This window comes from Limulus polyphemus, unplaced genomic scaffold, assembly GCF_000517525.1.
Source record: "Limulus polyphemus unplaced genomic scaffold, Limulus_polyphemus-2.1.2 Scaffold46, whole genome shotgun sequence".
NCBI lineage: Eukaryota > Metazoa > Arthropoda > Merostomata > Xiphosura > Limulidae > Limulus > Limulus polyphemus.
This window is the reverse complement of record NW_013665656.1, coordinates 1,149,283-1,169,029: the sequence shown is the minus strand read 5'-3', so window position 1 is coordinate 1,169,029 and position 19,747 is coordinate 1,149,283. Positions and strand designations below refer to the sequence as shown.

At 33.4% G+C, this 19,747-nt stretch overlaps 1 protein-coding gene across 1 annotated transcript in view; it reads right to left on the bottom strand.

Moving 5' to 3' along the window:
* The window catches only part of LOC106462582 (titin-like), a 454,586-nt gene that overhangs the window by 50,241 nt on the left and 384,598 nt on the right, over positions 1-19,747 (bottom strand). The window contains 4 exon segments of the mRNA XM_022390129.1: positions 12,716-12,760; positions 17,830-17,959; positions 18,554-18,799; positions 18,947-19,744. Coding sequence (XP_022245837.1) covers positions 12,716-12,760; positions 17,830-17,959; positions 18,554-18,799; positions 18,947-19,744 — 1,219 coding nt within the window.

Below are 19,747 nucleotides of genomic sequence, written 5' to 3'. Positions count from 1 at the left end.
CTGCCACAATCTCACACACCATGAGAGAATCTTCTTCTCTAAATGTAGGTTGTATTTTCTTTAGTTCTGGTTTAATTTTAGGTTGAAACTCAGTCTCTTTAAATGTCTTTGTGATTTCTGTTACTTCAAGAACTTCTTGTGGTATAATATATTTCTGTGCTGTTTTGAAGTCAGGGTAAATTGTTGGTGTTAGCATGTCTTCTTTGTCATGTACATGTAATTCTGAAATGCTAAATGTTTGTCTTGGCACAATTGATATACCTACGTCTTTTTCATCTGGTTTTGTTTTTTTAACAAATGTGTCTAACTCTTCAGCTGTGGTGATTTCAGAAACTGTTGCAATTTCTCCTAGTGATGAAACAGAAGGTACAGCAGTGTGGATGTCATGTTTTGTAGGTTTAAATGTCTCAGGTTGCATTTCTGTTTCTGTTTCACTAATTACAACTGTTTGCATTTCAGTAACAGTTTGTTCAGCAGTGTGGGGTGTTTTCAGGCTTTCTACAAATAAATCAACCTCAGTGTTCCCTACAGTAATTTCAGAAATGGCCAATGGCTGTTGTAAAACCAGGGAAAAACCTGATTGCTCACTTTTAGGTTGCTCAGAAGGCTTCATTTCAGCTGTTTGATAGTGTGATGTAGATTCTTCAACTAAAAATGCTTCAGTTTCTTTGAAATATGTATTAGCAGTATGCATTTCAGGCATAGTACTTGGACAAAGTATTTTCTCGAGTTCTTGTACCTCCGTGTGTGTCACCTCTACAGCATCATATCCTGGAACAGAGTGTTTTGCTTTTTTCATTAACGGAGATATAAACTCTGGTAATTTACTTTCCAATTCTCCTGAATCCATCTGATTTATGGAAACAGATTTATGCTCTTCAAAACCTAAAGATGCTTTCACTTGAATACTTTCAGCTTGTTTTACACCTTCCTTTGCTTCTCCAGATAACATTACTTCTTGTATTGTAAGTGATTCTCCCGGTAAAAAAGACTCCAATGCAGATTGTTGAAATGGCTTTACCTCTTGTGTAAAGTGATGTCCAGTTTCTCCTGCTTCAATTTCAGAAATTTCAATAGCTTTTTCTGTAGAAAGTGTAGTTTTAGCAACAATACCCGTTGGTTTGCTAACTGTGAGCGATTTTTCTTTTGAAGCTGTTTCAGTTTGTATGATTTCAAGTGCTTCCTTTACTGGAACAGAGAAGGATGCTTGATAAGTAACTGGTAATTTTTCGGGTTTTACTTCACTTTCTTTAATGGTTAGCTCCATTTCCATAATATTCAAGGCTTCTTTAGGCATATAAGATGCTTCTGCATGTCTGACTTTTGGAATTTGCTCTGTTAAAAGATATGATTCTTTCATTTCACTTTCAGTGGCAGATATAATCATAGCCTGTTCTGATTCTATGCTTGTTTGTGCAACTGTAAGTTCGGGCATTTTATGTTTTTTCAGAATATCTTCTTTTTGGCTTGTATCATACTCTGTAACTTCCATAGCCTCTTGACTAGAGATATTTAAGATGGCATTTCGCCCACAAGGGAGACTAGTTAGTGTTAGTGTGTCTTCCTTCAATGAGGACTGTACTTCTGAAACCTCTACAGCTCCTTCTAGTTTGAAGACAGTATTCTGTGGAAGTATAATCCCTTCTGGTGTTTGTTTTGGCAGAAATGTACCTTCTTTCAAACCTGTATTTGTTTCACTGACTTCAAATGCTTGCTCTTCTATCAAAAACGTGTCTGCTAATTTAGATTTTGGTACTATTTCAGTACTTAATCTTTCTTCTTTGTCACGTAAGGTAGTTTCACAGATTTCCAAAGCTTCTCGAGTTGACAAACCAATAAATGCTTTATTTTCATTTGGCTTTTTGTCAGGACCTAAAACTGTTTCAGTAACTGCAACGTTGACCTCTTCAACTCTAATAGCTTCTTTAGTTGGAAATGTGATTACTGCAGATTTAGCATCTGGTCGCATATCAGGTGCAAGCTCAGCTTCACCTCCGAGAATATTAGTTGAACAGACATTTAAAGCATCTTCTTGTGGAAAAACTTTCTTGGCTGAGTGTAGCACTAGTTTTTCGTCATACAAAGTACCTTCTTTTATGTTTGAAACAGCCTTTTCTACTGAAATTGCCATCTGAGGAGACACAGTAATTGTTGCCCTTTTTTCATAAAGTGTTTCTGGAAGATCTAGCTTAGACACTTGTGTTTCACTTCTAGCCTCGCTAACCAGTACAGCAGCTTGTCCAGTTTCGTAATCAATATTTGCAGAAGTTAAAGGTATTTTATCTGCAATGAAGTCATCTTCTTTGACAGAAGCTTCGTTCATTTCTATCTGCAAAGCTTCTCCTTTCACAAAATCTGCTTCTAGTTTAATACCTTCTGGTGCTTTTCTTTGTTTCAGGAAATTTTCTTTAGAACCAGTTTCTGTTTCTTCTATAAGTAACGCTTCAACTGAGATAAAATCAGATTTCGCTGATACTGGTGTCTGTTTCTCACTTGTTAGTATGCCTTCCTTTATTGAGGTTTCTGTTTCTGTTATAGTTTTTGCAAGCTGAGCTGAATAACTTGCTACAGCTGAACGAGTCTGTGGCATTTCTGGAATTTCCAGATCTACCTCTTTTATTTTACTTGAATGCTCTTCAACCACAATAGCTTCTTCAATAAATAAACTGGAACTGGCTGTCTTTTCATCTGGTAATGGTATAGGAACAAATTCTTCTTCTTTATCTACAGAATAAATGTCAGTAATAGCAAGTGCTTCCTCTCTTAAGAAATCAGGCCTTACTATTATTGCATTAGGTTTCTCTTTAGGTGAAAACTTGTCCTCATTCTCAGCTACCTCAATTTCTTCAATCTGCATAGCTTCTTCGGGTGTTACATGTGCTTTAGGTTTTAATCCTTTTGGTGTGATAAAGGGTTTCAATTCACCCTCTCCTATTGCTGTTGTCATCTCTTCAATTGAGAAAACTTCTTGAGAAACAAGCTCAAAATTGGCAGTATCTTTTTGTGGAATTTCCACAAAAATATCTTCTTCCTTCCCCATCAATTGAGAAACAGTAACTTCAATAGATTCCTTTTCACTGATCGTTTTCTGTGCATGTCGTGCATGTGGAAGTGCAGTAGAATGAAAAACATCTTCTTTATCTTCAGTTGTTACCTGAGATATCACAACACTTTCTCCAGTAGTGACTTTTGACACAGCAGATTTAGGCTCAGGTTTAATTTCTTCCAATTCTACTTCAGTCAAAATACTTCCAGTTTCCAAAACTGACACTGCCAAGTTGATTGGTTGGACTTGAAGAGCTTGAGCATCTTTAGGCTTCTCTGGTACTTTCATATCCTTTTCTTTTATTTCACTATCCATTTCTTCAATTATGATTGCTTCTTCTATAGGAAAACCTGGTCTTGCTTTTCTTCCTAAAGGCAAAGGCTGAGACTGGAAATTCTCCTCTTTATAATTGTCTTGTACCTCCATAATGCTAACAGCTTCTTTTCTTATGAAATCAGCAATGGCTTCTAACATATTTGTAAACCTTGTTGGTTTAAAGTCGCCTTCTATATCACCCGTGCTTATTTCTTCTATTATTAGAGCATCTTTAAGAGCAAGTTCAGTTTTTGGTGTTTCACCTGATGGCGTTAGGAAAGGTTTCAAACACTCTTCTCTACTAGCAATGGTAACTTCACTCACATGAAGATGATCTTGAGTTGTGAATTCAATATCTGCTTCTTGTTCACTGGGCCATCGTTCAAGAATGTCCTTAGTTTCTCCAAGAGTTAGTGATTCGTGTACATTAATAGATGTCTCCTCATTCACTGTTTCTATGGCTGTTCTCGAATATGGAAGAGGCTTGGTATCTAAGTTTATTTCCTTCAATTCTGGTAATACTTCTATAATTATCTTACTTTCACCTGTCTGAATATTAGGTGTTGCTAAATGCAGACTTGGCTTGGTTTCCTCAATATCTTCTTCTTTTAAGTTTGCCTCAGTCTCTAAAACAGAAATGGCTAAATTGGCTGGATGAACAAACGATGCTTGAGATTCTTTTGGTTTCTCTGGGAGTTTCAAATCCTTTTCTTTAAATTCACTCCTACTTTCTTCAATGGTAATTGCCTCTTCAGTTAAACAAATAGAGTTAGCTTTTCTGCCTGATGGAAGGGCTTGTGGAATAAACTCTTCCTCGACCTGACCACCTTCTATCTCAGTGACGGTAACAGCTGATTCAGAAGTAAAGTCTGTATTTGCTGTAACACAAGTTGGCAATTTTAATAGTTTTAGCTCTTTCTCTGTATCCGCAGGCTTAACTTCATATATTTCTATTGCTTCTTCAGATGTCAACTCTGGAGTAGGTTTTATTCCTTCTGGTTTAACAAAAGGCTTCAACTTTCCTTCTCCAACATTAAAATCAGTCTCATAAATAGAAAGTGAGTCTTGGGTGATCATGCCTACCCTAGCAAATACCTCATCTTTATCTTGCACAACAATCTCTTTTGTTTCTCCAAGGGTTTTTGTTTCATAGACTTCAACTGGTGTTTCCTCCTGACATATTTGTCTTGCTTTTCTGCCATGTGGAAGTATTTTTTCAACAAAAGTTTCCTCTTTATCTTCGGGGGTCACTTCTGACACCACCAAACTACCCCCTCTTTCAAATTCTCTTGTAGCACAGACCTCTATTAATTTTTCATGCAAAAGGCTGCCTTCTCGAATGTTAGATTCAGTCTCTAACACTGAAACAGCTAAATTTGAAGGATAGACAGCAGCAGCCTGAACTTCCTCTGGCTTAGCAGCGTCCACAATTTCTTTTTCTGTCACCTCACAATGAGGTTCCTCGATAATAAGTGCATCTTCCGTTGAAAGTACTGTCTGTGCATTTTTCTCTGTAGCTCCAATAAAAGATGGAAGCTCTATTTCCGTATGACCTTCTAAAATCTCTGTTACAGTAATGGCCTCTTCTTTAGAAAATTCTGATGTGGCTTTAAAGGAGCTTGGAATAGGAAGAGTACAAAAATCTTTTTCACTATCTTCAGCCTTTACAACCTCAATAATTATAGCTTCTTCCGGAGTCATCTTCTCTTTAGGTTTAACACCATGTGGTTTAGAAAACGGCTTAATCTCGCCCTCTAATAATGCTGCTTTTATTTCACCTACGATCACATGTTTCATTGTTGTTATTTCTGCATCTGCTGTCTCTGGAAGTGGTTTTTCTTCAATAAATTGCTTAGTTTTACCAAAAGTAGCTAATTCAAGTACCTGGACAGGAATTTCTTCATTGTAAACTTTTTCTGCTGTTTTAGGAGTTGGCATCAAAGTTGATTCAAAAGTACCCTCTTTCATTTCCGATGCTACTTCAAACACTTCTAGACTATCAGTAGATTCCACAGTAGGCTTAGCTTTCTTTGTTCTAAATTCTGATATTTTCAGCTCCTCTTCTTTGTATTTTTCTTCAGTTTCTCCAACTGTCATAGCTTCTTGGGGAACTAATTCTAGCTTTGCTCTCTTTTCTATGCGTTCTTGCGGTTTTAATTCCTGAGGTATACTTTCTGAACTAATTTCTGTTACCTGCAATGTTTCTTGTATAGTCAGTGTTGGAATAAGATTCTTTCCTTCCGGCTTAGACTCTGATATAAGTTCTGATTCTTTGGAGCTTAGTTGAACTTCTCCCACTGAAATTGATTCTTGAGGTGTAAAGGAAACATTGACATCTTTTGACACCAGTTTTGTTGGTTGAATGTCAGCTGTTATTGCAGAAATGTCAGCCTGTTCTATAGTCAAAGATTCTGTTGGCAGTAAAATTTGTTTTGCCTTGCGTGACGGTTCCGAAGTACTTACGAGCTCTTCTTCAATGATACCTGTCTTAACTTCACTTATACTTACACTGTCATGTGTAGAAAGAGTTAACTTAGCATGGCGGCTTTCCGGTTGCACATACTTCTGTAAAGCATTTTCTTTTAAATCTGAATATATTTCGGATATAACCATTGCTTCTTGAGTAAGATAAGCAGGAGTAGCCTCTTTGGTATCTACTTTGGCTATCGTATAATGTTCTTCACTCTCCTCGGGCTTTATCATTTCGACATTCAACGATTTCCGGGGTACCACAGACATGTTAGCCTTGCTTTTCTGAGGGTGGCTTTCAGGTATAACTTCTGGAGCAAGTTCTTCAATAAACATTGGGACAGTTGGCATTTCAGGTGCATCAGTTTCTTTTTTTTCACTGGTAATTTCCAATGATATTTCCTCTTTATGTTTTGGCGCAATATCTTTACGTGTTTTCTTTCTTGCTTTTGTCGTTATATCTAGCTTTCCCCCTTCCATTACATGTTTTTCTATGATTATTTCCTCCTTGTCTTCTTCTTCTTCTGGTTTTGGTTTTATTTGTAACGTTCCTTTCGATAATTTATCACTTTCAGTCGTTTCTTCGTCTTTCGGCTTAGAAATTATTTCAGGTTGTGGTTTTTCTTCTTCTTCAATTCCAATCTGTTTTACGACTTTTCGAGTAATATCAACACTAGTTTTCTTTCGGGGTTTCTTACGTGAATCTATTTCTATCGTAACTTCTTCTTCTGGCTTAATAAGCTCAATTTCTGTTTTTCGTCTTTGTTTCAAAATATCTTCATCTAATTCTAATTCTTCAGTTGTTCGTTTAACAATTTTTTCTTCTCCTTCATCTTTCACTGGAGCAGTTTTTACTACATCTTTTTGTTGAGTTAACTCAATATATTTTTCTTGCCTGGATGAGAGATCCAAAGACGTTTCACTTATATCTATCTTCTCCGGGCGTTTTGGAATAATTTCCGTCGTTACAACTTCTTGTTTTTCTGGCTTTTGTTCGGAAGTTTTTGTCATGACTATTTTGGTAGATTCCTTCTCCTCAGGAGTTTCCTGGGAAAATATTTCAATTTTCTGTGTTTTCTTCTGAGATATCAACATTTCTACTTCTGGTTGCTTACTTGATTCTACGGTAATTGTAACTTCATCTTTTTTCTTTCGCGGTTTGGTTATAATCATTTCCTGCATAAACGGTTTTTCTTCTTCTTGTGTAGTTGTGATAAGGGTTGTCGGTTTGTCAACTTTTTTAGTTCCAGTTCTAATGGTCATCTCTCTTTCTTGTGTCACTGTCTGTGTTAATTCTTTGTCTTCTGTTACGTGTGGTCTCTTTTCAATGTGTAATGTGTCTTTGTCTTTTTTCTGTAATGTAAGTGTTGTAATGTCTGTTCTTTCAGGCTGAGTTTCATCCTCATCTACTACTTGTTTAAGCGTTTTAGTGACTTTTTTACGCGTTTTAGGAAGAGACTTTTCCTGGGCTTTCTTGACCGTAACTTCCGCCTGAGACTCTTCTTCTGAAATAGAAGGAACTGGTATTTTACGGTCTATCAAGCACTCACGTTTTAGTAATTACCAAATAGCTGTTTCCACTTGATTCAAGTTTTTTTGTAATAGAGGTACGAGTGATAAATGTTTTAAAATTTCAAAAAAAGTTTAAAACATTTAGCAAAAATTGTAATAACAGCAGCATCAATAATCAACCCTTATTATCAGTAGCATATGCCTGACATATATTAATACATACTTATTCTCTCCAAGTAATAAACTAAAATTATATTTTATCTCTTCTATTTTAAACGGAAATTAAATGTTGCCTCATACTAATCATAAAGTTCCTAGGCTTGAAATTTTTACAGACTGAAGCTAAGATCACCAAAAAACGTTATGTGCTTAAACAAACTGTTTTTGTGTGTGATCAAACATCAACACAAAAATCCATGCAATCAGAATGACCGTTTATTAATCACATTGTATTTTGTTTCGCTACGTTACGATTACCCTATATATTCATTTAATTAACTAAGTTACATTTAAGAGATAGATTCCCATTTAATCTCAAATCTTTATATATACACTAGGGGTTTAAAACAATCCCCAGCTTGACAGACGTCCAAATGCATCAAAATGCACCGCTGGAAATATGTTTAACAGCGAGGCCACTTAGCTGCCGAATAAATGCAATCTAATTATTATATTCTTTCTTTTTCTTGCGTTTTGATTTTTGATACTATGTATTTCTAGTGAACTTATTGTATAAAAATGGCTTTATTAATGTAAAGTTACTTTTAGTTGCATCCATAGAATTAGCTTACTTTTCATCAGAAGCTATTGATAAACACTTAATAAGACCAAAAACACACTTGATTTACACGTTTAGTAAGCCCAGTTACACACCGAATTTACCCTGTTTTCTATCTCAGTTACAGACACTTGATCCTGTCTAGTAAGACTAGTTATAACCCATTTACTTTGTTGAGAACCCATAATTGACCAGTAATCCCCCCGCCTACCCCGATCTCATCCCTATTGATCACAGGTTATGGAGCTTTTTGACGATTCAACTCTATCGTTATACGTTAAAGGATGCGATAGCAACAGAAATTATGAGAGATGTCATGCGATGCAATGTCTGATACCATCGACAAGGTGAACGGTTTCTAGTGGTGTCCCCTAGTGTCATTTACAAAAATCAATGTAATACAGTTACCAAGATTCTTTATTCACGTACACTAATTATTTTGTCTGTTATTAAGTCGTATCAAAAATTTCCCCAAACACCCACTGATTTTATAACCGCTCATTATGTTAAAGTTGGTCCCGATAAAAACTTATGAAACTAATTCACATATACATATAATAAATGGAAAACGTTGCATACAGAAGTGTGCAATGAATTATTTGGCATTTGATTGTAAACGTTTAATGTTAATTAGTATATATTTATAACAACAGAATGGTAATGTGTACCTGTGTGTTTGTGTCCGCTTATAACCGTCGAACAGATGTTTGGACCTACCTATGTCATCCCCGTGCGATGAATGAGTACGTCAACTAGTATCCTTATGATATACATACATTTTTGAAATTAATGTGCTTTATTTAAGTTTATAGTTTTATCCGCTAACAATAGATAGCACATTTTCGTAACACCATTACACAATAATTTGTGTTGTAGATTGGGTATATTTCATAACATATGAATCACGTAACTAGCTTAAGCCTGACACACGAATAAGCAATTTTATCCTTAAAACGAACATCTGATTGACGAATAAGCTTATTTGACTTCCCCAACGTACTCTTAATTAATGACTAAAGATTTATTTTATCCTCACAACATACACCTGACAACTGAACAATCGATAATCCGATTTGATCCCCGTAATGTTCTGACAAGCGAACGAACATTTTGATCCCCACAACGTAGTAATTGAACAATCGGTAAGCCGATTTGTTACCCATAATGTTCTCCTTACAGATGAATTAAGCACTGCCTTCCTAACAACGCACTAATGACTAATTAATAAGCATATTTCATCCTCACAACATACTCCTGAGAAAGCAATGAGTAAACATATCTGATTCTAAAAATGTCCTTCTGATCAACGAATAAGCATATCTGATCCTAATAATGTACTCCTGCCATAAAAATGTGTTGTTTATCCTCACAATATACTACTGACCAATCAGTAAGCATATATGATACTTGTAATGTATTCCTGAGCAATGAATAAACAAAAATATTGGATCTTTAAAATGTTCTTCTGATTGAAGAATAAGCATATCTGATCCTAATAATGTAACTCTGCCATATAGAAATACAAATATTTAATCTTCACAACTTATTCCTTCCCAATGAAAAAGAGTATTTTTAACTTAAATATTTTACTAGTATGTAGGAGATTGAGTATTTAGAGAATTTTTCTGTAATTAACTTAATTATTCGAATAACACACATCAGTAATGTACTATATGCCAACAAACAATCAACGATACCATATCTAACACTAATAGGTAAAATATGATACTATATATCTTACACTTATGAGTAATATATAATACTATGTATCTTACACTTATGAGTAATATATAATACTATATATGGCTCCAGCCATTATTAGTCTCAAAGTGGATTCCTCGTCATCGAATTTGAATAATACTATATATCTTACACTTATGAGTAATATATAATACTATATATCTTACACTTATGAGTAATATATTATAAATCTTAAAATTAAAAGCAGTATATTACATGATATATCTTACACAAACAAACAAAATATGGAATTCATACTAATACTGATAAAATATTGAAGTTTATTATATCTTGACTAAACAAATTACGTATAATGGCAAATTTTAGACATACAACTTATGTATGATGTTATATATATTATCTTACACAATAAGTAACCTATGATACTTTAAATGTTAGACATACATGTTATGTAAAATAATATATATACATCGTACACACACAGGTAACCTATACTATTAGAAATTAGACTTTTAGGGAAAAATCACGTTTTAAAACTATGGTATTAATTTTTTTACTTGCCAACGTTTCGAGCAAACGTTTTTTTTTTTGTTTTTTTTCAAGCCAGAAACAAGCCTGTAGGTTAATGGTTACCGACAAGTTAAAAGTCTAATTTCAATATTTTATCACCTTCGCATTTTTCTACCTATTTAACATATCATATTGTTAATTTGCGACATACAAGTTATGTATGGTATCGTATATCTTACACAGAAAGATCACGTATGGTATTGCAAATTTTAGACACGCAACTTATGTATAGTAGTGTGTATCTTATACAAACATGTCACGTATGATATTGCGAATTTTAAACATACAAATTATGTACAATATTGCGTATCTTATAAAGACACATCACTGATGTTATAAATTTTAGACTTTATTTGTTTGAAGTTAAGCACAAAGCTACACAATGGGCTATCAGTTCTGCAGACATACCGCTATGCCACTGTGGGGCTGTAAATTTTAGACATGTGAGTTATGTATAATAGTGTATATCTTGTCAGATACGTTATATATGATACTCTAAATTTTAGACATACGGGTTATGTTTAATAGCATGTATCTTATACAGACACCATGCGTGTGATATTTGCATATCTTACACCTTGCATACCGCGCATTTCTGTTAATTCGTGTGCATTATATATTTTGTAATCTATAGTACGTAATACTTTACACAATCTATACATGGATAAAACACATATGATTTCATCATCACTCAAACAATGGTGCCTAACGCTTGTGTTGTTGCAAACTAACACAATGACGCAAAAGTATGGAAATGAGGCGAATATGAACAACATAATGTATAATCATGCAAAAAAGTTCGTAACTAAAAAAAATAAACTATATACTTTGTACGTTTTTATTTGCCAATTTTTAAATATTTAATAATGATACTGAATTTCTAATTAAACCCAAAAATGGAAAAACGGAATGTTTAAACTATATGTCAGGTATTAACTCCTTCCTCATCTAATATATTATTTGTGAAATTATAAGATCAAGAGGAAACAACTACGTGGTAGGATCATATTTTAAACATACGGACAAATGTGTTTATATTATAATTAAGCGTATATTTCACTACCATTTTAAACTTTTTTTAAATTTCAGTTTATACTTTTTAAACATTTGTTATTTATCAAGCGTTAGTGCAAAATTAAGATTTAGTTAAATCAGTTTTTAGAAAGATAAAGTCAAATATTAATACCATTAATACCGAAGTTTATATTTTTTTTATAGCTTTCAGTGCTGGTTAAACTGGAAGCGAAAGTTAGGCAAAGAAAAATAGTAAGTGTATAATTTAAGAAGCGTCTTTTAGAAAATGTAAAAAAAAAAGACAGATAGAGTTAGATTAGATTTTAGTTAATTTTTTTAATAAGCTATTTAGAGTACGTCCATCAGTCGTGAATTAGTTCGTCTTCTGAGGCCATTTATATCAAATTGTACCTCATCACAATTAAAATTTTTATTTTTTTTGAAAGCCCACATAGACATAATATTTATTACGTACAATAATTTTGAGTGACACCTACAAGAAAAAAATAATTTGGAAAATATTTATTATTTGGAAACACGCGATTATTTGTATTATGCATTTATTTTAGTCATTAGTTTAAGTACCTTTTTAGATTGTAATGTGCATCTTCATAACTGTTACCGATCGTCATTTTATTCTTAGTTTTTGTCATACTTTTTTCATCTATAAAATATTTTCGTTTTAAAAGATATTTGATAGGAAATGAGAAAAGTTAGAACGTAATAATGTATTTCCGTTCTCAGACATAAATATACATCACAGCTAAGAAAATGCAGTAAAATTTTAGGATGTTTTTTAGCTTTAGGCTACCATTTAATGACCTAACTTTTTGATGTTCAAGTAAAATGATTTAAGCGTTGTTGTTGTTTTTTATTCGAAATCATCGACATTGGTTTTTCTCCTTATTTCAAATCATATTATATTTTCATGAAGATTATGTTCACAGAAACAACTCCCAAGTCACTGACCGATGTAAGATTGTGTTTTTTCAGTCGGCGGTCACCAGATGGCGAAGGCGTGGTTATATGGTTACCAAAATAGCATTATCTCCCGTCAGTTAGGCGATATTAATTGATGATATCATCAAACAGTAGTTCAGATCCTTTGATTATCTGATGTCTTGCTGAGTTAAGAGTTGAAGCCAGATATTGTAAATTGTGTTAAGAGCATATATTTTAAAGAAAAGAAAACACAAGAGCAAATGTTGATGAAACAAAAGCCAAGCTTGCAGCGCGCAATATAAAAACTGCTGTAAAACAAAAGTTAAGGAAACAACACATCTGCTGTAAAGAAAATCATATAATCAAACCTTCTTCTCCTATGAGAATTTTCTCGGAGTCCTCTCGGGGCCATTCTGTATAAATAAAATACAAAACATAATAAATTAATCTTTCAACTCATTACTGATCAAGGGAAAGAAACGTAACCAAAACCAGTGATGGAAAGGACAAAAATAAAAGAGATAGATTTGGATTTTCCAAGGAAGAGGTACAAAAACGAGCACACAAAGAAGTATGTAAACATTTACTTACCTGTTTGTATACTTACCTTTATTGGTAGAGAAAACATTTCGACTTTCTTTATCATTTAATTTTCTGTCTAAACTGCAAATTGCATAAGCAGTTTCATGCATCATGCTTTCACGTAATTTTCATGCAAAAATAAAATTGTTAAAAATAATTGTGCGTTGAAAAATCGTTTTCGATTTTTTAACTTAAAAATCAAGGAAAAACATTTTATTTAGAAAGTTAATCCATTTACATCAGTTCATAAATTAAGCACAACCATTGAATAGTTTGGCAAGTAAAGAAGAAAAATTAACATTAATTTTCATAAACCTTGTATGTAATTAACGTTTACTATTAAGTAATAAAAATATAAAATGTAAGGGCAAACAACATTTTTAATAATAAATTTAAAATATGCAATTATCCAATAGCAAATACAAATATGCAAATATTATTTGTATATTTTTATACAATTAAAAAGCAATTAAAATTGGTAAGTTCATGCATATCGTGTCTTTTTTTTTTAATACAGTTAGTCCAACCTGTCTTACATAGTGCTCGTCCTTCATTAATTTCGTCCTCAGCAACAGCAGAGGTTTCGTCAGCAGTTATCTGCTCAGTGGCTTCAGTTGTTGGCTGATTCACTGTGTTAATGATGACCAAAAAGTTACGCAAATAAAAATAGCAGGTTAAATGCAAAACTGTTCAGAACAGAAATCTGCATAGCATTCATACAAGTATGTCCATCTGTTCACTAGTTGGTTCTATTATATTGTTTTTATTCAACCTAAATTCTAATCAGGTAATTTTTACTCGACAATTGGACGACAAGCTATTCTAAATTTGTTGAATCAGAAGACATGACAATATCTGCCAGTACAGATTTCTGTTCGTTTTAATGATTACAACATTAAACGGTTAATGTTACGACAAGAAACGAAAAATGTATATAATTTTTATGAATTTAGTCTAGTCACATTTTTCTAAAGTGTTCTTGGCAAAGACTATACAGTGTAAAGCTACAGAAACATGTAACAAGTATAATATGTAGAAATTTTAACATCAGTTCAGCCTGCTTGTATTCAATAATGCGCATTGGCGTTTCCATGGCTATTAAACTTGAAAATATTTTCGGTTATTAAGGTCATTAAACTTTTCTTTATTATTTTCAATATTTAGTTACAAAATGTACTGTTTCTTATAATAGGTCTACGCATTAAAACCTCACTGGAAATATAATTTCCTTGTACACTTTACCAATAGGAGCAGAATAAGATTAGCATTTAGAAATCTATAACATATTTCTAAACGTGGTTTGGCAAGTTCGTATGTTCCTTTAGAGCGCGAACACATTTTCGTGGTAGTATATGACATTGAACTTTGCAGTATTAAGCAGACCTGTTGAATTCAGTGAAAATGAACAATCTGGAAAAAAAAAGGCGAATCACCGGTATAATGCCTTAATTCTTAGTTACAATATAGCCAGAGGTAATTTTGTTTCTTTCTTATGTATTACAAGGCTAATTTCATATTGTACATGTCAAAACTGAAGTCCAAATACGAAGTATTCTCACTGTTTGTTTGTTTCCGGCATTCGAGCAAAACTACACAAGGGCTATCTGCGTTAACCGTCTGTAATTTTGAATTGATAGACTAGATTGTTTTGTTTGTTTTGTTTTGAATTTCACGCAAAGTTACTCGAGGGCTATCTGCGCTAACCGTCCCTAATTTAGCAGTGACAGACTAGAATGAAGCCACCTACAGCAAACTCTTGGTATACTGTACTTTGACAGTCACTCTGGGGCCGTGTGTGCATTATAAGCGTGGAAGGAGATATTGCGACAAAGGGACGCGAACCTTGGGTCTTCAGATTCACAGTTCGGAAAATTAAGTACTAAGCCACGCCAAATCGATTTTGCACTGTCTTTGACTTGAATCTAGAGGCTTTTATATTAATCTGTGTATTTAATGTTATGAAATTGCTTGATGGCTTTTCAATCTAAAGATTTATCAGATTCTTACTGGAAAATGGAAAATTGTTGAGTGCAGTATGAGATCTTAAATATTTTAATAAATATCTTGAAATCAAACCGAATTGTTGCTATGTCAATCATGAAATCTGTGACTGTTCTATTAAACAAATATATATTTTTTAAAAGACTACTGGGTGTAAACCATATCTTTTTCTTCTCTCATAAGATTGTTTGTCCCAATAAGTTTAGTTACGCACATTTAACTACTCACCAAAGGATTATAACTGGTATAGGATATTTTTCAATTCCCCTACATAAAATTTGTCTATGAAATGTAATATCCCCGATTTTCAAAATTATTCATTTCATTACTATTGAAATGGGGGTGAGGGGGGTATTATTTAAATATTTAGTTGTTGTTTTTTTTAACCAACGTTAGAAAATAGGTATACCTTGGTTGGTTGGAAATATAATGTCTAAATAATGTTTGCTCTAAATTGTTACACCATATATTTGCATCTCGTTTGTTTGTTTGTTTCAGTATTTCGCGTAAGCTACAATCGATTCTGAAACATATTTTAGAACTTAACATATTTAAGTTATTGGGTGTAATATTGAATAACAAAATACACTTTTTATGGTCCTTAATGGTTTTGCAATTGCAAGAGCCTCCAGAGATAAACGTAAACCATTATTATTTCTCCGGAAAGTTGGAGCTTGTTATGTATATCCTTCTAAAGGCCCTCTTGTGCCCGGACTATGAACTAATTATTCGTGGTTTTCGACTCACTGTCACAAAAAACTCGTTCTGCACTTTGGGGCCGTGGATGCGCTAAAATCGTGACGGTCAAATTCCATTATTGGAACAGACGAGACTAGCCCAAGAGTTGACAGTGGGTGATATTAATTAGATGTATTTCTTCTAGTTTATCATTTCAAAATTAGGGATAGCCTTTGTTTAATTATTATCCCATCAAATAGTAAAAGAGCTTAGACAGAAGACATAAAAAGTGTTTATGTGGTGAAATGGAAGAAGACTATACGATTCATCTATGTTTAGTTTCTTTGTATCAAAATCAAAACTTCTCTACGCCTTTTAACACATAAGCCTGGATTCGCCCCCGAGGTCGTGTCCAGCTTATTAAAAAAACAGCAAGGTAACACATCCACGTACTTAGCACTGTTTTAGACTATTCGATTTAAATATTATGTTGTTTACGTATTCTTTATTGTTTTACTATAACAAGGTTAATGTTTGGTAAAATGAGTCAGTACATTAATTTGTTGTTTTATTAGACCATGAAAAATCCGATTTCAGGTCTCGTATACCATTTTAAGTATTCACACGATGCAATTCTCAGTTTAAGTAGAGAAGAATTAGAGTAATAGAAAGAAAAAAAAAGCAGCAAAAACTCGAAATTAGTATATTTTAGGCTATTAGAAAGAGCTGCAGTTTTTAATATGCAATGTTATAGAGAAGTAAAAATAAATGATAACTAAGTTAATAAAGCGATATTTTCCCGATGTTATCACACGCGAATTAACAATAAAATTAGAATGTATATTATATATATTATTTTAGTATTCAAGCAAACTGGCGATACTTTCACTACACCTTACCTCTCTTCAACATTTTAACCTTGGTCGTGTCAATACTTCGGTCCTCAGAAAACTGTTTACTTACAAAATAGGTCAATAAATTATACTCGAAGAAAACAATACAGTATACAATAAATAAACCAAATATATGTTTGAGACAGTTAGATTTTTGAGCGCGTGGATCAGTCTGAACCTCTATGGACATTTGTGTAAGATTTTACTAAAACGGTTTATGAAATTCAGCTAATCTTTATCATTAAATGGATTATGTAACATTTCAACATAGTAATCTTAATTATTGAGCTATTAAGCTTTGTTTAATGCCCGCGTTTAAAACATGGTGGGACAAAACATTTGCACCCAAGAAATGGATTATAAAAATCGACTTTTTTTTTGGGGGGGGGATTGGGGTGAAAACAGCGCAATTTTATTATTTAAAAGCATTTAGATAATCAGGAAAATAAAATAATCATATTTTAGTTCTTTTTTTTTTTTTACTCTTTGATTTTCATCTTCAACCATTTCAAATGAATATCTTTATTCATTTCAGGAAGGAGTATTCATATCATCGATTAATTTGAACAAAATTACAATTATTACATATAATGTTAACAAAAATATTGTGGCAATTAGTATAAAGAATTTTCCTGAAAAATATTATTTCCGAATGACAACTTGCTGACTCGAAGAAATTCAACTTTATATAAAAATGGTAAAAAAAGTAAAATCATAACATCTCTGTTAACTTTTGCTCTTTCTTTACGAAGTCATATATTTGTAATGTCCATAGAATATCCACATATTATAAAATATGCTTTACTCCAGCTGTTTTGAAGAAAGAGAAATGTTTGTGTAATTCAAATTTCATTTGGTTTACCTTTTTAAATCACATAAAAACTGAACAGTATCAGTCCCGTTCACCAATCAGCTGTTTTAAAATGTAAGAAGTTAATTCTGTGTTTCAAGCTTATTTTGGCATAAACTTAATAACACAACTGGTTTACCATATAGAATATCGACCAAGCGCGACGAATGAAACAAATTGACTGTACTGGATAAATCTGATGTGAAATGACTTACAAAACGAAAGATATTTATCCGGTTTCATATTACATTAGTTGCCCCCTGACAACTGCCATTTGACTAGTTAATATCTGATAACAAACGAGTGACTGATTGACCATTGACAACAGCTGATTCACTCTTTTATTTATTTTTAATAACAGAAGATGCGCATACTTGTATTATGAGAAATCTGATAATATTCTGGGTATGAAATATGTATGAAATTGTTAAACAAGAAAAATGGTCTAAAAATGCATACAATTGGTCACAAAACTTACCAAGTACTTCGGCCGCTTCTTCTTGATAAGCCCTCGGAAGCTCTTCCACAGGAATTTCTTTCAGTCTTATTTCTAATGGCTTAGTCTCTGTCATCTCACCCAATCCGTGCTCAGGTGTCACTTCCGAAACCTAAACCCATTCAGTAAGAAAGTACTTTACATAAATTCCAACAAAACATCTTATTTGTACATATTTAGATATGCTAGTGTTTCAACTACCTGTAATATAATATAATTTTAATTCAAGCAGAGAAATTCATGCATCGTTTCTTTCTCAAGCTAAGCGTTGTACATAGTTTCATGTTGTAGTGGAGATCTCAGACTGGGAATATCTTTACCATATTACAACCAACTTGTAGCTTTTTGTATAGTAATAACGATTATGGTTCAAATATTTAAAGAAGAAAGAGAGACATTTGAGTTGGAATATCTTCGAACATAAAACTGAATGTGTTTGCTCAACACAACATTTACTAATTAGTTTAATATAATTAATTTAAAACCGAGCAAATTATTCCCATGTACCTTAAATCAAGCTAGTTAGTATTTTGAATAGAAAATCAAGCATAATTAGATGTTTAAAGTAATTGCTAAAAATTATTGTGTGAGGATTTTGATCTGACCAAGACTAACATAAGGAAATTATAAAAAAATAGTTAAAAGGAAATTATAAAAAAATAGTCAAGACATATTACTTTCCATAAAGTAACACCAGATGACTTGCCTGAACGGAGGGCATTTCTGTGACTCCTGGAGCAGCGGTACGAGCCCAAGGTAGTTTACCTAGTTCCAATGTTTCTACTCCACCCTCAGCTTGAACTTGGAAAACTTGAGCTACCTGTTCAGACAGAAGAGTGATTTTTACGGTGCGACTGTCAGGTAATTCGTGAGTTTTCAGCTCCCTAGGTTTCTCCTGTGGTTGCACTTGAGACACACTGACTGTATGCTGCGGTGCCAAAGTTAGATCCGCCTGTTAAATGGAAATGCGTACTATATTAAATATGTCATGTTTTGAACAAAACTTTACTAAAATGTCAACAAGCTTAAAAACTTTAAAATGGAAAAATAAATGCAACTATTTATAATAAACATGTGGTTTAAATAGATACGAACGTACCTGCCGTATGTCAAGTCGTTCTGTCTCAACTATTTCTTGAGTGGTTGACTGTACGGTAACATGAGACACTGCCACGTGTTCTTTTGTCAGAATTTCCATCTGAGCTGTTACTCCAAAGGGAGTTTTCCCTGGAGCAAATTCTTTTGGCTTCGTTTCTGGTGTTACTTCAGAAACAGCTACAGATTCTCTAGATGCAAAACTGACTTCAGCAATGCCTTCCTTAGGTGCTTGCGGCGTCACTAATTCTTCTGGTTTCATTTCAGATGTCACTTCAGACACGGCTAATGACTCTTCTGGGGCCATGGTAATTTCAGCTTTCTTCTGGTGAGGAGATTCTCCTGGAATAAATTCCTTTGGTTTCATTTCACTGCTAACCTCAGACACAGAAAAAGATGTCTTTGGGGTGATATCAAATTGAGCTTTTTTCTCTTTAGGTTTTTCAACAATTAATTCCTTTGACTTCTCCTCATGTTGAACTTGTTCTACAGAGAGAGATTCTTTCGGAGAGTAGCCAATCTTTGCTGTAACCTGTCGAGGAAGTTCTCCCGCTGTAAATTCAGAAGCTTTCATTTCTGTTGTGATTTCGGACACAGCCATGGATTCTTGTGTTAAAATTTCTGGCTTAAGTGATTGTTCTTTGGGTTTTTTCTCTGGTGCTAACTCTTTTGTTAACTGTTCGGTTGTAATTTCAGACACTGAAATGGTTTCTTTTGAAGTAAATTCTGTTTTTGCTTTCTGTGTAAATGGTGCCTGTCCTGGAGCAAATTCTTTTGGCTTTGTTTCTGTTGTTATTTCAGAAAC